The sequence below is a fragment of the Aulonocara stuartgranti genome (genome assembly GCF_965226115.1).
Source record: "Aulonocara stuartgranti genome assembly, chromosome: 3".
NCBI classification, from domain to species: domain Eukaryota; kingdom Metazoa; phylum Chordata; class Actinopteri; order Cichliformes; family Cichlidae; genus Aulonocara; species Aulonocara stuartgranti.
In genome coordinates this window covers 76,190,099-76,209,242 of record NC_138941.1, presented here as the reverse complement: position 1 = coordinate 76,209,242, position 19,144 = coordinate 76,190,099, and the positions used below count along the sequence as shown (strand labels likewise).

The following is a 19,144-nucleotide window of genomic DNA, read 5'->3' as shown; positions in this document are numbered from 1 at the left end:
TCTAAGTTAGATGACCTTGATTAAATCTTTGAAAATCACAAAAGTGTTATCTTGAGTTGAAAATACTGAAAAGAATGCTTAAATTTTCAACACCAGTTTTTGAGTTGAACTGAGCTCTTTTGTTCAAGTTTATTTAAAAGAAAAAATTCTGTATTTGAAACACAGGGTGCATTATTTAAATCTACTCAATATATCTCATAGAAAGTACTCATAATAACTGAGACACTGGTATTCATACTTATCATTGTCTTTAACTTTAATTATTAATGGTTCAAAAATCAATATAATTTTGTCCCCCAATACTAACTTAAAACTTTGAGTAAGACTAATGACCTTTGGCATGTACCGCACGCGAGGAGCATGGCCTCATGGGAGATTTTCTGCACGTTGAACGAGACAGACACACATCCACTGCAGACTTGGTAACGTTTTCAGGTAAGTGACCAATTCTTACATTAGCTGTCTTTATCCACACCGTTCTTTTATAACATGTTCTGAAGAAAGCGTTTGTCATGGTGGCTCACTTTTCGCAGCGTGTTTGTGCACGTTAATTTAAGTTTTCAACCCGTCTTCCAGTCAAGGCGGCGGGAAACCGCACCCTTTTATCCTTTTACGTTCTGAGTCGCTATCTGCGTTCCGGGTAATTTGACCGGAATGTCCCGGTACCAGCGACCTGATCGTTTAATTGGGGGCATTTTAGGAACCACGTGAAAGCAGGTGTGCTCAGACATTTCTAGAAAATGGCCCTGTTGAGTCGCGGTGCGGGAGCTGCGGTAGTCTGACTCACTCTGTCAGGTTGTTCAGGAGGAGATGAACAGACGTCATCAATGGCTTTGGTAACTAAGAAGACCTGCCCGCGGAACAGTTCATAGCAGCAACCATGCTGCTTAGCTTTCTTGTTCTATGTGGGGTCTTTCAGAGCATATAAGACGCTGCTTTCAGCTTTGTCCCGAACAGGGCCAGTTTTTGAGAGAACGCTGACAGGACCGCCCGGGTCAGCAGATTACCTCATCCAGGGCCGGTCCAAAGTACTATGGGGCCTTAAGTAAATTTAGACTGGGGGCCCTACTTCCTTTCAGATCCCAGAAAATAATGAAAAAAAAAAGCTTTGGTCCTTTTGGTCAAGCCAAAAGTACCATCATTTCCAGTATAGTTAGTATATAGTTAGTATAGTATAGTTCCAGAAACACTCAGTTTATTTAAATCCAGGTTGAAGACTCACCTATTCTCTGCTGCATTTGAATAAAGCACCAAATCCACACTTTTAAGCTTAAATTTCAAAACTTACATTTAACTACTGATTTTATCTACTGTTGTGATTTTATGTTTTGATTTTATATACTGTTTTGTTTGTTAGTTAGTTTGTTTGCTTGCTTTAATCAATTTTAAATCATGCTTTTTATTTGTTTTTGTTTCTCTGTAAAGCACTTTGAATCACCTTGTTGTTGAATTGTGCTATACAAATAAATTTGCCTTGCCTAGTTACTCCCAATTTACATAAATAAATGTTTATTTCAATCCAAGCTAAACTTTCTTATAAGAGATTGGTGTTATGGCAGATTACTCAGTGACATGTTTTGTAATGATAAAGTTTTGATTTGTATTTTTTCAGCACCATCTTCACCACCAGGAAAAAAATCTGCATCAACTACAAAGTAAAGCAGGTAATTTTACTCAGAGGACTTGATGTGTTAAATTTTGGAAGGATATGATATTGTTTTATACAAGCTGAGTAGTGGATGGTGATACCACCTAAATATTTATACTGGTTTTGTGGTGGGTTATTTTAGTCATACAAATGCCAAATCTAAATTTTGAGAATTTTTCAGTTCGGTAAATATATTGATGAGTTCATGGCCTGTCATCCAGTGTCACCATGAGTATAGGCGCAGCCCTTTAAGTGGGTATTCCCCTTGTGCGCGCAGCACTGAAGTATTTTAGTCCACGCCCACCTGCTGTGTGGGCCTCACCCTGGTCTAGTATAAGTTACGGTGAGACCAGGAAATCGGCTCTACCGTTTTTCTTCAGCCAGCCAGAAGATGTCCAGCGAGACCATCCGTCTGTGTCCATCCTGCCAGACCGGCTACATCATGTCGTATGACCGACATGCCGTCTGCGTGGGCTGCCTCGGTCCTCACCATGCGGACCTTGCCCTCACACCTTAATCCTATTGCTGCTCCTGTTAGCTCCTCCCGCCAGAGGAAAAGCAGCGGAGGTCAGCCTTTTTCAAGGCTGATGCTGAGGAGGCGTTCCCACTAAGAGAGGCACTCGCTGGAAGAAGCCATCGAGTTCTTCGATGGTGGGCCGGAATTGGATGATTCCACCCACCGTGAGGAAAACGGCAGTGGTGGCAGCTCCACTGCCTCCCAGCTGGGCAGCCTGGTGACAGAAGGGTGGATGAGCCGACGCTCATCCACCCCTGGCCTTCACATGTCGGCAAGGACGCCGCTCCCAGTTGTTGGTGCGCTGCTCCTGGATCTGCCTGGCATCATCCAGGAGGCAGCTGGTGAGAAGGAACTTCCCGTCCCTCAGCCTGCTCCACCCCCATCTGATGATCGTGGCTCAAGAGTTGGGAGTTCGCCTTGTAATCGGAAGGTTGCCGGTTCGAGCCCCGGCTTGGACAGTCTCGGTCGTTGTGTCCTTGGGCAAGACACTTCACCCGTTGCCTACTGGTGGTGGTCAGAGGGCCCGGTGGCGCCAGTGTCCGGCAGCCTCGCCTCTGTCAGTGCGCCCCAGGGTGGCTGTGGCTACAATGTAGCTTGCCATCACCAGTGTGTGAATGTGTGTGTGAATGGGTGGATGACTGGATATGTAAAGCGCTTTGGGGTCCTTAGGGACTAGTAAAGCGCTATATAAATACAGGCCATGATCTGGCGGGAAGGTATGGCTCCACTCACTCTCGTTGCCCAGATCCCATCTGGCCTCAGTTCCCAGGGATGATGACCAACCTCTCTGAGGCAGCAGCAGAGCCAGCGAAGATTAGAGCGCCGGTCTCTACCTAGGGCTTCACAGAGGGCTTCACAGACCGGAGTTTTCCGCCTGTTCCCCCTCTGGAGCCGAGCCTCGCTTCAGTTTTCGGCACCAAAATGACCAAGGTCGTTGGACAGCGACCGGCCCATCCCGCCAAACTTGACCAGCTGATAGCAAGGTTCACTGATCGCGCACATCAATGCACTGTTCAGTCAGCTGCATTGACTAACAACACTGATTTGCTAGCGTTTGTCATCTCCAGGAAGGTGGAGGAAGCAGAGCTGCCAGAGGAGCTGAAAGGCTTTCTCTGTAAAGCCGCTGACACGATTCTGAATATGTGCGCCACTTCAGCGGTGTGTTCCTCTCGCATCGCTGCCTGGCAGACGATGGTTCAGAGGGCAACCTGGCTCCGCCTCTTCCCTCTAAGATTATACAATCTCACAGGGAAATAGTGCAAGCAATTCATAACATAAAATTTAGAAGCTTAGTGGAAGATAATACTTTATGTTGAGGGTTTAGTCTGCATACTGAACAACTCCACTTATATGGATTTATGTCTGGATGTGTAAATTAATCTTTTGCATGTTAGAAAATAAGGTCCAGGTTGCAAAAAATGGTAGATTTTTATTTTTTTATTTATTTTTTTTGATTGAATCAGAATTTTGGCCTTCAGATTTTTTGTCCTCTCCCATCCAGGTCAGTGCAGCGTTTCATAGGATCACGACCCTGAACCTTGAACCAAAGTTCATGTCATCGTTGGACTTGTATTCATCCAAACTCCTGTCCTTGTTTCAAGCCAAGAAAGGTGCTGCTGGACAACGCCACAGGGCACAGTTAAACCTTCTGCTTCAGGTAAGGAAGATTGCATTTTCTAACCACAAAAACGTTCCAACACAGCATTGAAGAGGCCCTTCCACTAAAAACGGCTTTTCTTAGGTTTCTGTTCAATATTTTAGCTCCACAGGTGTTCTTACCTTGATGGTGGGTGTGAAAACAGGTCAACAACAGAAAAAAAATAGTTATGTTTAAGCTAGAAATGGTAAGTCATGTTTTAAATGTGCAAATTTTGCCTCAGTTGAGACTTCCTGTTTTACAGAGTGGAAATTCCATCGAGAAAAAACGAGAAGTCATCATCAGATGTTTCATTGACCATCTGGGAGAGGATCCAAGTGCCTTAATCAAAACCTTTGAGGTTGGTGCAATAAATCTGTTTTAGGAATATTAGTACCGTATTTCCCGGACTACAAAGCGCACCTGAATATTAGCCGCACAAGCTAAAATCAGGGGAAAATCCTGGTTTGTACATACATTAGCCGCACCTGACCAAAAGCCGCAGGTGTTTCAATGTTGACTTATCATATGTAAGAGAATATGCACAAAGGGAATTGTCAGGAAAGAGATGGCTGTTTGGAGACACACCCCTTTTATTAATATCTTGAAAAACAAGTTATGGGTACATATTTGCATAACTTTTTAGGTATATGTACAAGTAGCGGTAATTACAAGTAGGACACATGTACTGTGCTTCATAAATGAGTAACAAATGTAGTACATAACAATAACCTGCAGCACACCAGAAAAATAGATTCAGACTACCTTTTAGGCTCAGGTGCAGCGACACGGCTTTAACAAGAAGAAAAGTCAGTCATTCACCACCATCTTTCTCTTCTTCCTGCGCACTGAAACCACCAAAGTCCTCTTCTCCAGTGTCGGAAACGAACAGGCTCAGGATGGCTTCGTCATCCACTCTCCGCTTCTCTCCTTCGTTGTCACTTTCAAAACCAAAGAAATCCTCATTGTCAGTGTCAGAGTCGAACACCCTCAGAAGGGCCGTGGCGGTGTCCTCCTCTCCATCATGCAGCAGTCCAGCCCTTCAAATCCGTTGGTGATCGTGGATGTTTTCACACTTTTCCACGCTGTCAGAATCCACCGGTGGAATTGAGCATAACTTGCTTTTCGCAAGTTTATCACCGCTCGTCATCCACGCCTCCCGCTGAACGCGTAGCGCTACTTTGAAGTTTGTTTTTCGCACTACTTGTACGGCACTGTGTTGCCTGGCGGATGGACATGTGACCAACATACCACTCTTGAACCCCGATACTGTGTGTCTGATCACATGCCCTTCCGCCAGGCAACAGCGGAACAAACAAAACAAATCTTACGATATGACAAAAATCATGGACAATCCAGAGAAAAGCCGCACCTGACTAAAAGCCGCAGGGTTCAAAGCTGGTGCAAAAAGTAGCGGCTTATAGCCCGACAATTACGGTAGTTTATTTTAGCTTGTGAGATCATAGAAAAGTTTTAAGATACTGTTCTAAAGAAAAAAAAAACACTTCAAAGCATACAAAAGAATAGCATTTGCATTTGCTATTGCTATAAGATTTTGGAGCACAGTGTCTACATATTATGAGTACCGGTGATGTCATACAAATGAAACTTTTTGTTTCAATGTTTGGAAATATGTGAGCTTAAAACAGTTGTTTCTCTTTTTAAAGGACGGTGCTGATGCTGTCTTTGTTGAAGAGGCTTTGGCTGAGGAGGTGATGAAGATTTACCTGCTGCAGAATCAAGACAGGTCAGGCGAACCTACTGATGTGGGTATTGTTATTGAAGGCGTTACTGTTCTGGGCAAACTTGGGAATCTGAGCAAAGCCTGTTGCTATCTTTTGGGACTGTGCTATGCTCTGGATCTGAAATACCCCAAGAATTTCAAATGCACATTTGAAGCATTTCGAAAAGTGTTCATGGAGCTGGATCCAGGAAACCTTTCTGTCAAGGTTCAAAGACTGAAAAATGACCTCTGTTCATTGTAGACAAAATTTCACAGGGCTGTTCTTAAAGTGTTAGACTTGTTAAGTGACATGTAATGCTCATCAAAAGGTTCAGTTGCGACATTACATTGTTTTGACATTCCTGTTCATAACTAATGTTTGTACCATAAACTGTGTTTTTGTATTAACTTTCCAGATTCACATTAAGGTGTAAATGGGAGAGTATCATTATGGATGTTTTTTGGTCACTCTTTAGTTATAATCTTCCCAATTTTTTGGAATCAAAATAAGATGTTCAAAAACTATGTCACAGTGCAAATGGTTTTTTTTTTCAGGATTTATATCTTTTTGGGATCTTAATTTTATTTTTGTCATTTGACCTTTTCTGAAAAGGTAAAGCACTGCGTTCACTTGAGCCACTTTTATTCTTTGTATGGCAGGTACATTTTTCTTGTTGTTAGCATCAATATGCCAGTTTTACAGAGTTTTATCAAGCATGCCAATTTGGATGCAATTTTATTATATAAGGCTGTTGTGACTGAAATTTTATCCAAGTTTTATCCACTGAATGTAGAACAGATTTCAGCTCACTGTGTTCAGAGAAGGAATCTGCTAAATGTGTGATTCACAAAAAAAGCTGTTTAAAATAAATCATTGTGAACAATGTTGAATTGACGTGGTTCTTTTTTCCTGTGTGTGTGTGTGTGTGTGTGTGTATAAATAAAATAAACACTTAATTGTAATTAACGTTTTTGCTTAAATTAACTTAAAAATATTAAGTAAATTGCAACATTATTTAAAAACAAATAATTGTAATGGTGTAGGTTAAATGTGCCAAGCATTTCAGCATTTCCTAATTAATATTTTATGTAGTTTGAACTTTTGGTTACTGTTGTTTTAACTTAGACTTTCAATTGTATTTACTCAATTTTGTATGTTACTGTAACATCTTTAATTGTTCATAACAACTTATTCCATTTTAGTTGGATTTACTCAATTAATAAGGTGTATTTAAGAGATGTGATTGTTTTTGCATTTACTCATTATTTTTGAGTGTAAAAGTGTTGCACCAAAATATTTAAGTAATTATCAGTTTTAGTTCTTAGAGTGTGGAGAAGAGAGACACATATGTGAGAATGCTGTTTGTAGATTACAGCTCAGCATTCAATACCATCGTTCCCTCGAAGCTGGACAGGAAACTGCAGGATCTAGGACTGAGCAGCTCCCTCTGCAGCTGGATCCTTAGCTTCCTGTCTGACAGACGCCAAGTGGTCAGACTGGGCAGCATCACCTCATCCCCCATCACACTGAACACTGGTGCTCCACAGGGGTGTGTACTGAGCCCTCTCCTGTACTCACTCTACACCTACGACTGCACAGCCACTGACAACTCCAACATCATTGTGAAGTTTGTGGACGACACTACAGTGGTGGGTCTTATCACCAACGGTGATGAGACGGCTTACAGGGAGGAGGTCAGCGCCCTGACCCACTGGTGTCAAGACAACCATCTCACCCTCAACGTCACAAAGACAAAGGAGTTGATAGTGGACTTCCGGAGGTGCAGAGAAGTACACACCCCCATCACCATCAACGGCGCTGCTGTGGAGAGAGTGAGCAGCTTCCGGTTCCTTGGAGTACATCTGGCTGAGGATCTTACGTGGTCAGTACACACAAACAAAACAGTGAAGAAGGCGCAGCAGCGCCTCTTCTTTCTCAGGAGACTGAAAAGATTCGGCATGAGCCCCCGCATCCTCAGGACCTTCTATCACTGTGCCATTGAGAGCATCCTCACTGGATGCATCACCACCTGGTATGGCAACAGCACTGCCTACAACTGCAAAGCTCTCCAGCGTGTAGTGCGGTGCTCTGAACGGATAATTGGAGGTGAGCTTCCCTCCCTCCAAGACATCTACAGGAAGCGCTGCCTGAGGAAAGCGGGGAGGATCATCAAGGACTCCAGTCACCCCAGCCATAAACTGTTCAGACTGCTTCCATCAGGAAGGAGGTTCTGCAGCATCCGGTCCCGTACCAGCAGACTGAGAGACAGCTTTTTCCATCAGGCCATCAGACTGCTGAACACGTCATAGACACCTCAGCTTCACTACTGGAACTTCAACACTATGCACTCCACACACTGTATATAAATGCCACTTGTTTTGCACATATTCAACTCTGTATATTTTTATATATTTTATTTATTATTATTTTTACTATTTAATTTGTAAAAATGTGTATACACACACACACACACACACACGTAGGATAATATTTAGTATACACATCCAGAAATTCATACACTATTATATATTGTACATATATTTATTAGTTTCAGATTAGCCATTCTTGTATTTTGCTCGTTTGTGTTGTTGTGTTTGCATATCTCTGTTGCTTGTGGGGCTCGCACACAAGAATTTCACTCGCATGTGCTGTGCCAGTGTGCCTGCACATGTGATGTGACAATAAAAGTGATTTGATTTGATTTGATTTGATTTGAAAGGTGACGTCAAATGACGTGTAAAAACCCGCTGACTCGACTTCCCCATTGAGAATGCCAGCATCAGGTAAATAACATGTGACCACGCCCCCATTCAATCACTTGAGGTGCAGAAAAATCTAAACCTGCGCCACCATAATAAATAAATCATAAACATTCACTTTGGCTCTCACACTCAGTCTGCACTTTCATTCATGACTTCAACAGGTTGAAATGAGCTTTGAAGAAACATCAGTTTAGAGCTTGTTGTTGGTGTGTGTGAAGAAACTGTGAGTTTGCTTTGTTTCCTCCTTTAACAGTTTGTCTTTAGGAACTTTACTGTTTGTTCAGCTCATGTTTGATTTCTTCATACAACAAACTGTGTGTGTTTGTATTTCCGGTCTCTCCGTTAAAGTCAGTGTGTTTTCCGACGAGGCTGAGTGTGTCCGCCATTTTCTCTCTGTGTGTATCATCAGAGTCCGGGAATCAGACCAAACACAGTGAATGTGTCCTGAGCTGGACCGGAGACACTCTGAGCTTCGGGTGTTTTTATTTACAGGGACAGCAGGAGACGGAGAGCAGATTTTATAAATGAATATTTTGTATAGATGTGTGTTAGATATAGGTTCAACATGTCGGTCTTAAAAATACTGCGCCACAAACTGCTGCCTCCACCCCAACAGGAAGAAGTGTTACAAAACACACAAAAGTTATTGTTGTTCACTAAAACTAAACTCAGAAGTAAAACTAGATCTGAAAAAAATACAATACAATACAAGAAAATACAAGAAAAAACTGCACAAAAAAATTAAAACTAAATTGTTGATAATGATCAATGAAATGATTTTGGAAAATTCAAAACCTAAATAACATTTTACAGGAAATGTCCGGCTAGTGCTTTTTAGTTTGGTTAAAAAAAAAAACAATGAAAAAAACCAATAAAAATGAGAAACCTGACTTATTATTCTTTGACACATTTATTTAAATGTTGGATTTCTCCAAGACTGTGAGTCACTGCTTTCAAAGAGGTCAGTGTTTTTATTATAAAATCTGCATTAATCTAAATCAGTCTAGCCTCTGACATAGACCTAAATACATAATAAATAAAAAATAAAATCTGAACTGAAAGAAGCAAACTAACCGAAATTAAACAGAATTGAAAACACAAAGTGAAAAAGAAATGCAAATAAAAGCTAATTAGAAATTACAAAAGTATAACAACTCTGTTTCGGGTGGGGGTTAGTACACACAAAGTAAACTGCTTGCTGTAGTTGTGAAGCAAAAACGCTGAAACCGGAGAAATAAAACGTGCGAAGGGAACGATAACGACGATAAGAGTCTCCCGATCGTTTACTCTTGCTGTCCTGTGAACAACATCGGCGTGGTATTAATTGTTTGCTGTTTTCGCGATCGCGTAGCGCATGAGGACATCACCAGGTAAACTTGTGACATTTTTAAACATTTTGTTGTTCAACAGCATCATGACTGACGGAGTGTGTTTGAGATAACCTCACAAGTGTCACAGATGACACATTTGGCGTTTTTTTTGCTGGTTTGTCGGTAGCAGCTCCTGAAACACAAGTCTGCCACACATCTGTTTGGCCAACGCCAGTTGATCTAAACACCAGCTGATCTGGAACACCAGTTCTGACATAAACGGTAGTAACCAGACCGAAAAGCAGCGCACATTTCAGTGCTTTATTTCGGTGCTTTTTTTTTTTCCTGAGCTGTGATACACTTTAGATTCTAGCCAATCATTTTACGTTTCCGAGGATAGTAGGTGGGCCCAGGTACGTACGTTCTTTTAGAGCAGAGCTACAGATTAAAAATGCCCAAAGCGAAGCGGTCAAAGTCTGGCTGTACTTCACAGCAAAAGATGCAAACTCAGCAGCAAGAAGTGCTTTAAGCTGATATTGTGATACTGTCAAAGGAGGTAACACCTCGAATTTGATGAAACACCTGGCGACGCATAGCATTTTTTTAAAACCGAGAAATGCACCGAGTTAGCAACATCCCCCAAAAACCCGAAGAGGAGAGTCCTGGCCCCTAGCCCTGCCAGTGTAGCAGAAATGATGACGGATGATGGCAGCAGCCGTTCTTCTCTGCGTGAGTAGCTTAATGTTGTTCGTGTGTAATTTACGCTGAGTAGGCTAACCACGTTATTACATTAATGCATGTAAGGTGAACTAGCAAACATCATCATAGCTACATGCGGCTGTCTTCTTGTTTGATGGCAGATGCTCCCTTCACCCTGGCCAAAAAGGCTAAAATGACCAAAGAAAAAGAGGGAAACATCTAAACATCTAAGAGGTTTTTGGACAAACTTTGTGTTTTTTCCATTGTTTAAGCACTGCTTCCAGCCAAGAGTGATACCATATATGCCCCATAGCTGCAGAAAAGGCTAACATTGTTATCTTTTTACAAAAAAACATCTAAACATGAGAGGTTTTTGGACAAAGTTTGTGTTTTTTCCATTGTTTAAGCACTGCTTCCAGCCAAGAGTGATACCATATATGCCCTATAGCTGCAGAAAAGGCTAACATTGTTATCTTCAGTAGCGCTTTTTGATACGGGCAACACGGGCAGTTGCCCGGGGCGGCACTGTGGTGGGGGACGGCATCAGCATCGGCAAAAAAAAAGAAGAAAAAAAATTGCTCGTACTCATGCTGCCCCGACATCAGCCAGCGCATATTAGGAATGGCATATGCACCGATCGCTTTTCTATTGCCTTTTGCTGGGAGTAAGGGCGCCCTCTGTTAGCGAGGTGCGCCCAGGGAGGAGAGGGCGGGGCGGCGAGGATTCTCTGACTGGCTGGAGCAGCATCTAATAAGCAACTCGCAAAATAAAACAAAATAAAAACAAAACAACAAACACGAAAACACCAGACATCATGATACAGACTTATAATTTGCACCGGTGTTTTTTCGAAATTCTATAAAGTGAGCACGAGAGCCCTCGGTGCGCCTGCTCGCTGCTGAAGTCAAAGTAAAGTTTATTGACATCTCCGCTACATACAGTCCAGTATATAGAGCAGGGGTGCTCACACTTTTTCCGCATGTGAGCTACTTATAAAATGACCAAGTCAAAATGATCTACCCACTACAAAAATCCAAAACATATACTTATTTATAAATATATTGAGGATTCATTATATCTACAATGTATATACATGCATAACCGCAATATCCAATATTTTTCAGTTCAGTTCAGTTCATTTTTATTTCAAACATTTCAAACATGTGCCTTCACAATCATTACAAAATATCATTCCATTATTTGTTTGAAAAGGAGTAGGCTGAAGTATTTACTTATTTGTCCCTACCCCCTCAAGTTTTACCTCTCATTCATTTAATTTTTTTTTTGTCTTAAATTAAACAAACAACATATGAAACATATAAACATATGAAGTAAAACAAAACATAACATACATAAATCAAAAACAAGAAATTAGCAAGCCCCACCACAGTATAGTTTCAATATTTCACAACACAATTAACAATGTAAATCTTTTGTCATTACCTGAGTTTACTCTGATGACTTGCACTGAATTGAATCAGCCAGGGATGCATAGTCAGGACAGTAGCTGCTGACGGCCAGCCTCAAACACACTTCCAAATGTTCATCAGTCATGGTGGAACGGTACTTGGACTTAATGATTTTCATGTGGGAAAATGATGACCCACATAAATAAGTGGAGCCGAATAATGCAGTCAAAGAGGCAAGGCAAGGCAAGGCAAATTTATTTGTATAGCACAATTCAACAACAAGTTGATTCAAAGTGCTTTACAGAGACATTAGAAACAAGAACAAATAAAAAGCATGATTTAAAATTGATTAAAACAAGCAAAAAACAAACTAACTAAACACACACATTCACACCTGTTCGCGCGATCTGAACCCTTATCGTAAGGGGAGCTACCAGTCCTTCTGTGGACGAGCTACTTTCTATTTTAAATTCCCTGAATTTAAAATACTCTCTAGACCCAGTCTAGAGAGTCCCAGTCTGGGTAGCTCCCCAGCTGGGGAGCTACCCAGAGATCTAAACCCACTTAACAAACAAACAGGCTAGGACTGCCACTGGTTATCTTTTTACAAAAAAACAGCTAAACATGAGAGGTTTTTGGACAAAGTGTGTGTTCTCCATTCTTTAAGCACCGGTTCGAGCATCGTTTCAAAAGTACCGGTTTGGCATCGGATGGTATCAGATAAAACCTAAACAATACCCATCTCTACACTTGCGAGACTTTATCAGAGGTGTGAGCATCACAGCAGAGGCCTTTGTGTCAAAATAACTGAGGATAAAACACAGAAAATCATGAAGGTGATTTTCCTGGCCTGGGATTTATAAAAATATTCTGCAGTAGATCAAAAACGAAAGAAAACCATTAATCAACATATGAACATTACCTGATGCTGCTGAAGTGAAGCAGAGCAAAGTTACAGCTGTTTTAGAGACACGGCTAAGCGTTTTCCAATTTGCTGCTGCTCTCCTGCTCACTGCCACGCTGACTGCAGCCTGAACTCGCTGCTGTTCCACAGTAACTGCCGTCAGATTAATTGGTGATGGTCAAACAGATGTGTCATAGTGTCTGACCTCTAAAAGCTCTTGGAGGTTGGGCATCTTTATAATTACAGTGCAGGTGGATTTATAGATGTAGTAAAAAACTGAATTAAACATGTTGGCTTCTTTTGGCATCAAAATCCCTTTTTTGTTGAATCTGCTTAAACAGGAAGCAACTATGACTGCCAGTTTTGCATAATAGTAACTTAAAGGTTGTTGCACTTGTTATTCTGACTTAATTAGAACAACCAAAAATATCATATGAAATGTGAATCTGTCTGTTAATTACTCAGAACATTAACAGATAATTACTCATCAGTTAGCAGGTATGTCAACAGACGAGGTCAGATGTTGAGATAGAGGAAACATGTTGCAAATAAATAAAACACTGATGAACGTAGTTGTCAGAGACCAAGCAGTAAGACATAGAAGACTCAGGTGTTTAATTCAAAACTGGGGTTTTATGACCCAAAAATAGGAATAATAATTAACAAAGCCAAAACTTAAACAGGCAGACCAATAAAATAGGTCAACTAAATAAACTAAACTCCAAATAACAACTAACAAAACCTCAAACAAACACAAGACAAACTGACCTGCTAAAATGACACACGAGGGAAACAAAATGGCTGCCATATAACCAACTAACACAAAACAATTTAACAAACTCCAAACACCCTCCAGGCAATGAAGGATGTGGTTTAGTCCAACGAGGTTGTCGGCAGTAGTTCAGATCCCCAAGCCCTTTGCCACACCTTTTGCCAACTGGGAAGGAGAAGCCAAGCCCCAGGTAACTCAAACAAAGAAAGGTGTATAACATAAAACAGAACTTTGACTTTGCAGTGTTGATATAAACTAAACTCATAAAATCAACTAAAATAACTCCATATATGGAGTGCACACAACAAATCTCACACATCAGCATCACAGATATCAACACATGATGAAAAAAAAATGAATAAAGAAACATTAGACAATTAGTAAAATATATTTAAAGTAGTGACTGCAAAGTAAACTAAAGTGAAGCAACTAGTGGTGAGGTGAAGAGCTTACCATGTGTGGCTTGCTATCAGAGTATAATTTTTAAAATATGTTTAAAAAGGTGTTGATATAAAAAAAATGGCATAGTTATATATAATAATGCCAAATAACAGTTATTGATTTCTGTTAATAAACAGTCATGATTTAAGTCAAAGCCCAGATGTCTCTCTCTCTCTGTCCAAAGTGTTTGACCTTAGCTGTCCGTCTGATATACTCAATTCTAATTGTCTCTCTTGGTCACTCACAGCGAAAATCTTAGCATCTTTAACTCTGCTATTTGCTGATATTTGGACAGCACACATGATGGAAAGGAGGATTTCAGCTGATGTGCACATGAATGATTTGTGTTTCCTCTGCAGGTAGAAAGTGTGTGTGATGTGAATTGAGCAGCATGGATCAGTGTGATGCAAATTTGCAAAAAAAAACCCAACCCAGCATGTGCATCAAAATAAACTATTTCCAGCAGTGCAATATGAGTCCTAAGCATCCCAGAAACGACACAGAAAAGCATGAAGTAAAACTTGACTTTTAAAAACACCAGTGTAGGCTCACAAGGCCCTGAAGGCAAAAAGTGAAATTTTCCACGAAATGACGTCACTTCCGGTTTCGGGCAGGTCATGGCGGACATGCAATAGTTCGCGCTGATGGACGTAGGAAGTGTTACAAACAGCTGATCGGATCGGCAAAGCGTGTTTCTGGAATATTATGTTTTAGTTGCTGCAAGTGATTTTTATGCAGTTTTTGCAAAGCTTTATGTGGAAGGAAACTGTGACCGATGACAAGCTGATGGCATAAGATGTAAGTACAACTCCTCCGGTTTCATATGCAAAAAAATTATTGCGCTAGCTCACGTGGTTGCAGTGCTACCGGGATTTAGAAATAGTTACGCAAAACGGAGCGTGCCCGCTCCGACCGGCTTTAAAGGGTTAACAGATTGCAAAACTGGGTTGGCATTTATGATTTATGTGTCTGTATATTGCCTACTTATCTTAAATGTGTGGCAAAAAACCGAAACTTAACAAATTTTTATTTTTGCTTCTCAGGACCAGGGATATGTCTTCAAAATACAAGAACACCATCCTCAAAAGTGTTCTTATCAGTTCAGGACCTCCTCCTGTTTACCAGCTAAACCCAAAGAAAAAAATGTTTGGAACGCTGACAAAAATGACTGTTGGTGAAAAAAATCAAAAAAAGATAAATAAAACCATCTTACTTGTGGGTGAAACAGGAGCAGGAAAATCTACTCTGATCAATGCTTTGGTGAACTACACGATGGGAGTGAAGTGGGAGGATGAAGTCTGGTTTAAGATCGTAGAGGAGGAGAAGAAAAGTCAATCAAAAAGTCAGACATCAGATGTGATGGTGTACGAGATCTTTGGTTTTGAAGATGAAACTCTGCCCTACTCTCTGACCATCATCGACACGCCTGGATATGGAAACACCAGAGGGACTGAACATGATGTCATTGTTAGTGAAAGATTATTGGACTTGTTTCGATCAGATGACGGAGTTCAAGAAGTTCATGCAGTGGGTCTAGTGATGAAGGCGAGTGATAATCAACTGAGTGAGCGGCTGCTGTACGTCTTTGATTCAGTGATGTCTCTGTTTGGAAAAAACCTGGAGAAAAACATTGTGGCCCTGATCACACACTCAGATGGTGTAACACCTGAAAATGTTCTTGAAGCTCTTGAAGCTGCAAAAATAAAATGTGCCAGAATAGAGGATGAGCCAGTTTGCTTCCTGTTCAATAACCAACAGGAAAAAGAGAGAAAAAAGAAAGACAAGGTGGGTTTGAATAACGCATGGAGAGTATCAGAGGGAGGAATGAGTGAATTCTCAGAATTCCTGGAAAATATTGAACCTCAGAAACTGATGACAACTGTTGAAGTGTTAGATGAACGCATCAGATTGACAGCCTGCATTCAAAACCTGCAAGAAAGAATAGATTTTATTGAATTAAAACAGACAGAAATAAAACAGACTCAAGAGGCTCTGAAGAAACATGAAGAAGAGATGAAGACAAATAAGCAGTTCACTATAGAAATTGATGAGGTCTACAAAGTTAGAGAAGATATCAAGGTTGGGTGGTGGTGCTTGTTGGCTGGGTATGCAGGAGCTGTCAGCTGTAAAGTCTGTGAGGAGAACTGTCACTATCCTGGATGCACAATGGCCTGGTATCCTGAACACTGTGAGGTCATGAAAGGAGGCCGCTGTACTTCTTGTACCAACAAGTGTCCTGCATCAGATCATGTGAAAGAAAGGAAGATCTATGTAACCAAGACACGTCGTGTCAAAAAGACTAATGAAGAAATGAAAAAGAAATATGAAAAGAACAAGACAGAAAGTGAGGACAAGTCCAGCCTTTTGGAAAATCTAGAAAAGGAAATGAACCAGCTGACAGCAGAGAAGTCACAGTGGCTGGAGGAGTCCTACCAACATCTTGTCAGACTGGAGGAAATCGCTCTGAATGTTTTTTCTCTGTCCACTATTGTACACTTAGAGTTATTAATTGAGAAGATGAAGGAGAAAGGAGACACAGAGAAGGTCCAGAAACTGGAGGAGATGAGAAGCAGAGTGGATGAAGGTGCCAGAGGAGCTCTGCAGTACATACTTCACATACCTGCAGTTATGAAAAAATTTGGGCAAACCTTATGGAACAAGATGAAAAACCATCAGACAGCTGTGTAGAATTTAACTCAAATCACGAGACATTCTCATGGTTTTACAGAAAATACAGTAGTTCTGTAAAAATTGCATATGGAAATGTTTCACTTGCAGATTTAATCAGTTATCAATTAAACATATCAGCTTACTCTGTCATTGGTAATTGGCCTCAGGATGATGAGAGCAGCTGCAACCCAGACTTTGACCATTATGCTAAATGTTCTGATGAGTCCTATCTCAAAAGACGTCATCACTGAATTTAGAAAACATACTCATGTAAGTAAGTAAAGTAAGTAAAATTGTATTTATAGAGCACCTTTCAAGATAAAATCACAAAGTGCTTTACAGAGGCAGAAAACAGACATTAAAATCTCAAACAAAACAAAATCAACCAAAAGCAGTTTAAACAGATTCGTTTTTACCTGCTTTTTAAAAGACACGACTGAGTCCACAGATCTCAAACTCAAAGGGAGCGAGTTCCAGAGTCTGGGAGCCGCTGATACAAATGCTCTGTCACCTTTTGTTTTTAACCTTGTGTGCGGGACAGCCAGCAACCCCTGGTCACAAGACCTCAGGGACCTGCTGGGGTGATAAGGAAGAAGAAGATCACTTAAGTAAGTTGGAGCTACACCGTGCAGGGCCCTATAAGTCATGATTATGATCTTAAATTGGACCCTGAACTTGACAGGGAGCCAGTGCAGCTGAATCAGCAGGGACTGTCTATCTTGCGTGCTGCACAATATCGTTTATTATTTAGTAACTATTGATATCTACGGCTAGCTAGTTTATTGTGATGGTGCTTTTTTTTTTCTTATTATGTTGCTCTTTGTTGTTTGCTTTCTCCTGTTTTTTTTTCTCCATACAGGTGACCCAGGTGTTTTGTTTTTTTTTTGTTTGTTTGTTTGTTTGTTTCTCTCTTCCCCCCCTTCTCACCGTCTCTTCTCCCCTTTGGTTTTCTTTCTCTCCCTCTCTTTCTTTCATTCTTTCCCCCTGTCCTATCCCACAGTCATGTCTGTCCCGTTTGTAGCAACTGAAAATAAAATAAATTCATAATTATAATAAAGGTCAATCAAATGGACCAATATGGCAAGGCCATGATGATCCACTTGGTAAAATAAATCCGCTTGGCATCTTTCTTGGCCTTAAGACAACAATTCTGATGGCTATAGATCCAAACGGGACACAAAAAAAAAAAAAAAAGAATCAGCAGGGGCGTGGCATGGGAGTGTTTGTGATGCTGTGTCAGAAGCCTGGCAGCAGCAGTCTGAACACCCTGCAGTCGTTCCAGGGAGGCGTTACTTAAGCAAGTAAACAAGGAATTACAATAGTCTAAGCGAGATGAAACAAAAGCATGAAGAATCATTTCCAGTTCAGAGCGTGACACAATGGGACTCAGTGATATTTCTTAAATGGTAAAAACAAGAGCGAACCAAAGATGTAGCGTGTGTGTCAGAGCTGGATCAAAGGTAACACCAAGGTTCCTAATGGAGGATTTAATATAAGAAGCAAGAGGGCCTAGCTTTTTAATGTCCAAAAGGTCACATTCATTAGGGGTCAGACAGTGGAATGTGTTGAGTATTATAATATAATATATGTTGGAACAATGATTGACTGAAAACTGAACTGTGAGACAGACTGTGACTGTGTGTAAAAAAAAAAGGGGGGGGCAAGAGCATTTGTTATGTTTGAGGTAAATTTTCTGGAGTCTGTTTTCTCATTTTCATTGGTGTCATGATTTGGATATTTATCTGTAAAAAAAGACAGAAAATCGCTCACTCAAATTGTTAAATGGGCTAACAAGCTGACGTTTCCTTCATTATGTTGTATTGTGCTTGTCTGTTGTGCTTATTTGTGCAGTTAGAATTGCTAACTTAATGCAGACTGGCTTTATACTGACAGATTCAAATAAAGTAACCTGAATGTGTTCCTTTTTAATCTCTTGATTACAAATAAAGTTTGTTGGAAATAAGTTTGGAAACAAAAAAGTTTTATTTTCTCACTGTGTGTAATGCATGCTTGTACTTTTAAAGCAGTTTTAGGAAAATGTGTAGATTACAAACGACTAAAAGTCTGTGAATACTTATTTTTCCCCAGTGTCTTTCATTTTTGTGTGGTTGAGTCCAGGGATACTATATAAAGCATATTATACTGAGTTAACTATTTATAGCCAATAATCCGATGCTTTCACAAAATTGACTATTAGCATGAACATAAAGATATTGCTCTACTGGGACACAGGAATTTATTGAAGTTCAGTTAAAAAAATGTAAATGTCATATTTACTCAAAATACACTTTAATTACTATTTTAAATGCTGAGAACATTTATATGCAAATTTTTCTTTTTTTTCTATTTTCTGGACAGTTATTGTTACTCCCCTTGAGTCTTAATAAAGCTCAACTTGTTCTTTGCGTTTTAGCTGACATTTCTTTCGGACAGGAGGATTCTCCAACATGTCTTAACATGTAATGATGTCCAACCACAGCCGATACAATGCCGTCAGAACTAAAAAGAAATACAAACTTAAATGAATATTCTTAATAAAGTCCTTAAGCATTATATGTAACGAAACATTCCAGCAAAAGGATCAATAAAATACACATTACACTTCACACTACGGTAATTGCACTTGAATGTCACACAACACTCGCATATATA

The 19,144-nt window shown here is 40.4% G+C and overlaps 2 protein-coding genes across 2 annotated transcripts; both read left to right on the top strand.

The window, feature by feature from the left end:
• The first annotated feature begins 403 nt into the window (after positions 1-403).
• Positions 404-6,408, top strand: LOC309703686 (uncharacterized protein). The gene is made up of 5 exons (XM_082528637.1): positions 404-435; positions 1,613-1,655; positions 3,667-3,822; positions 4,067-4,162; positions 5,469-6,408. Exons 3-5 carry the CDS (start codon positions 3,718-3,720, stop codon positions 5,784-5,786), a joined length of 519 nt encoding a protein of 172 aa, XP_082384763.1. The 5' UTR covers positions 404-435; positions 1,613-1,655; positions 3,667-3,717; the 3' UTR covers positions 5,787-6,408.
• A 2,078-nt stretch (positions 6,409-8,486) lies between these two features.
• On the top strand, positions 8,487-18,569 carry LOC309703546 (uncharacterized protein). Its single transcript, XM_082528452.1, has 2 exons — positions 8,487-8,510; positions 14,866-18,569. The coding sequence occupies exon 2, from the start codon at positions 14,876-14,878 to the stop codon at positions 16,508-16,510; it is 1,635 nt and encodes a 544-aa protein (XP_082384578.1). The 5' UTR covers positions 8,487-8,510; positions 14,866-14,875; the 3' UTR covers positions 16,511-18,569.
• Positions 18,570-19,144: the final 575 nt, after the last annotated feature.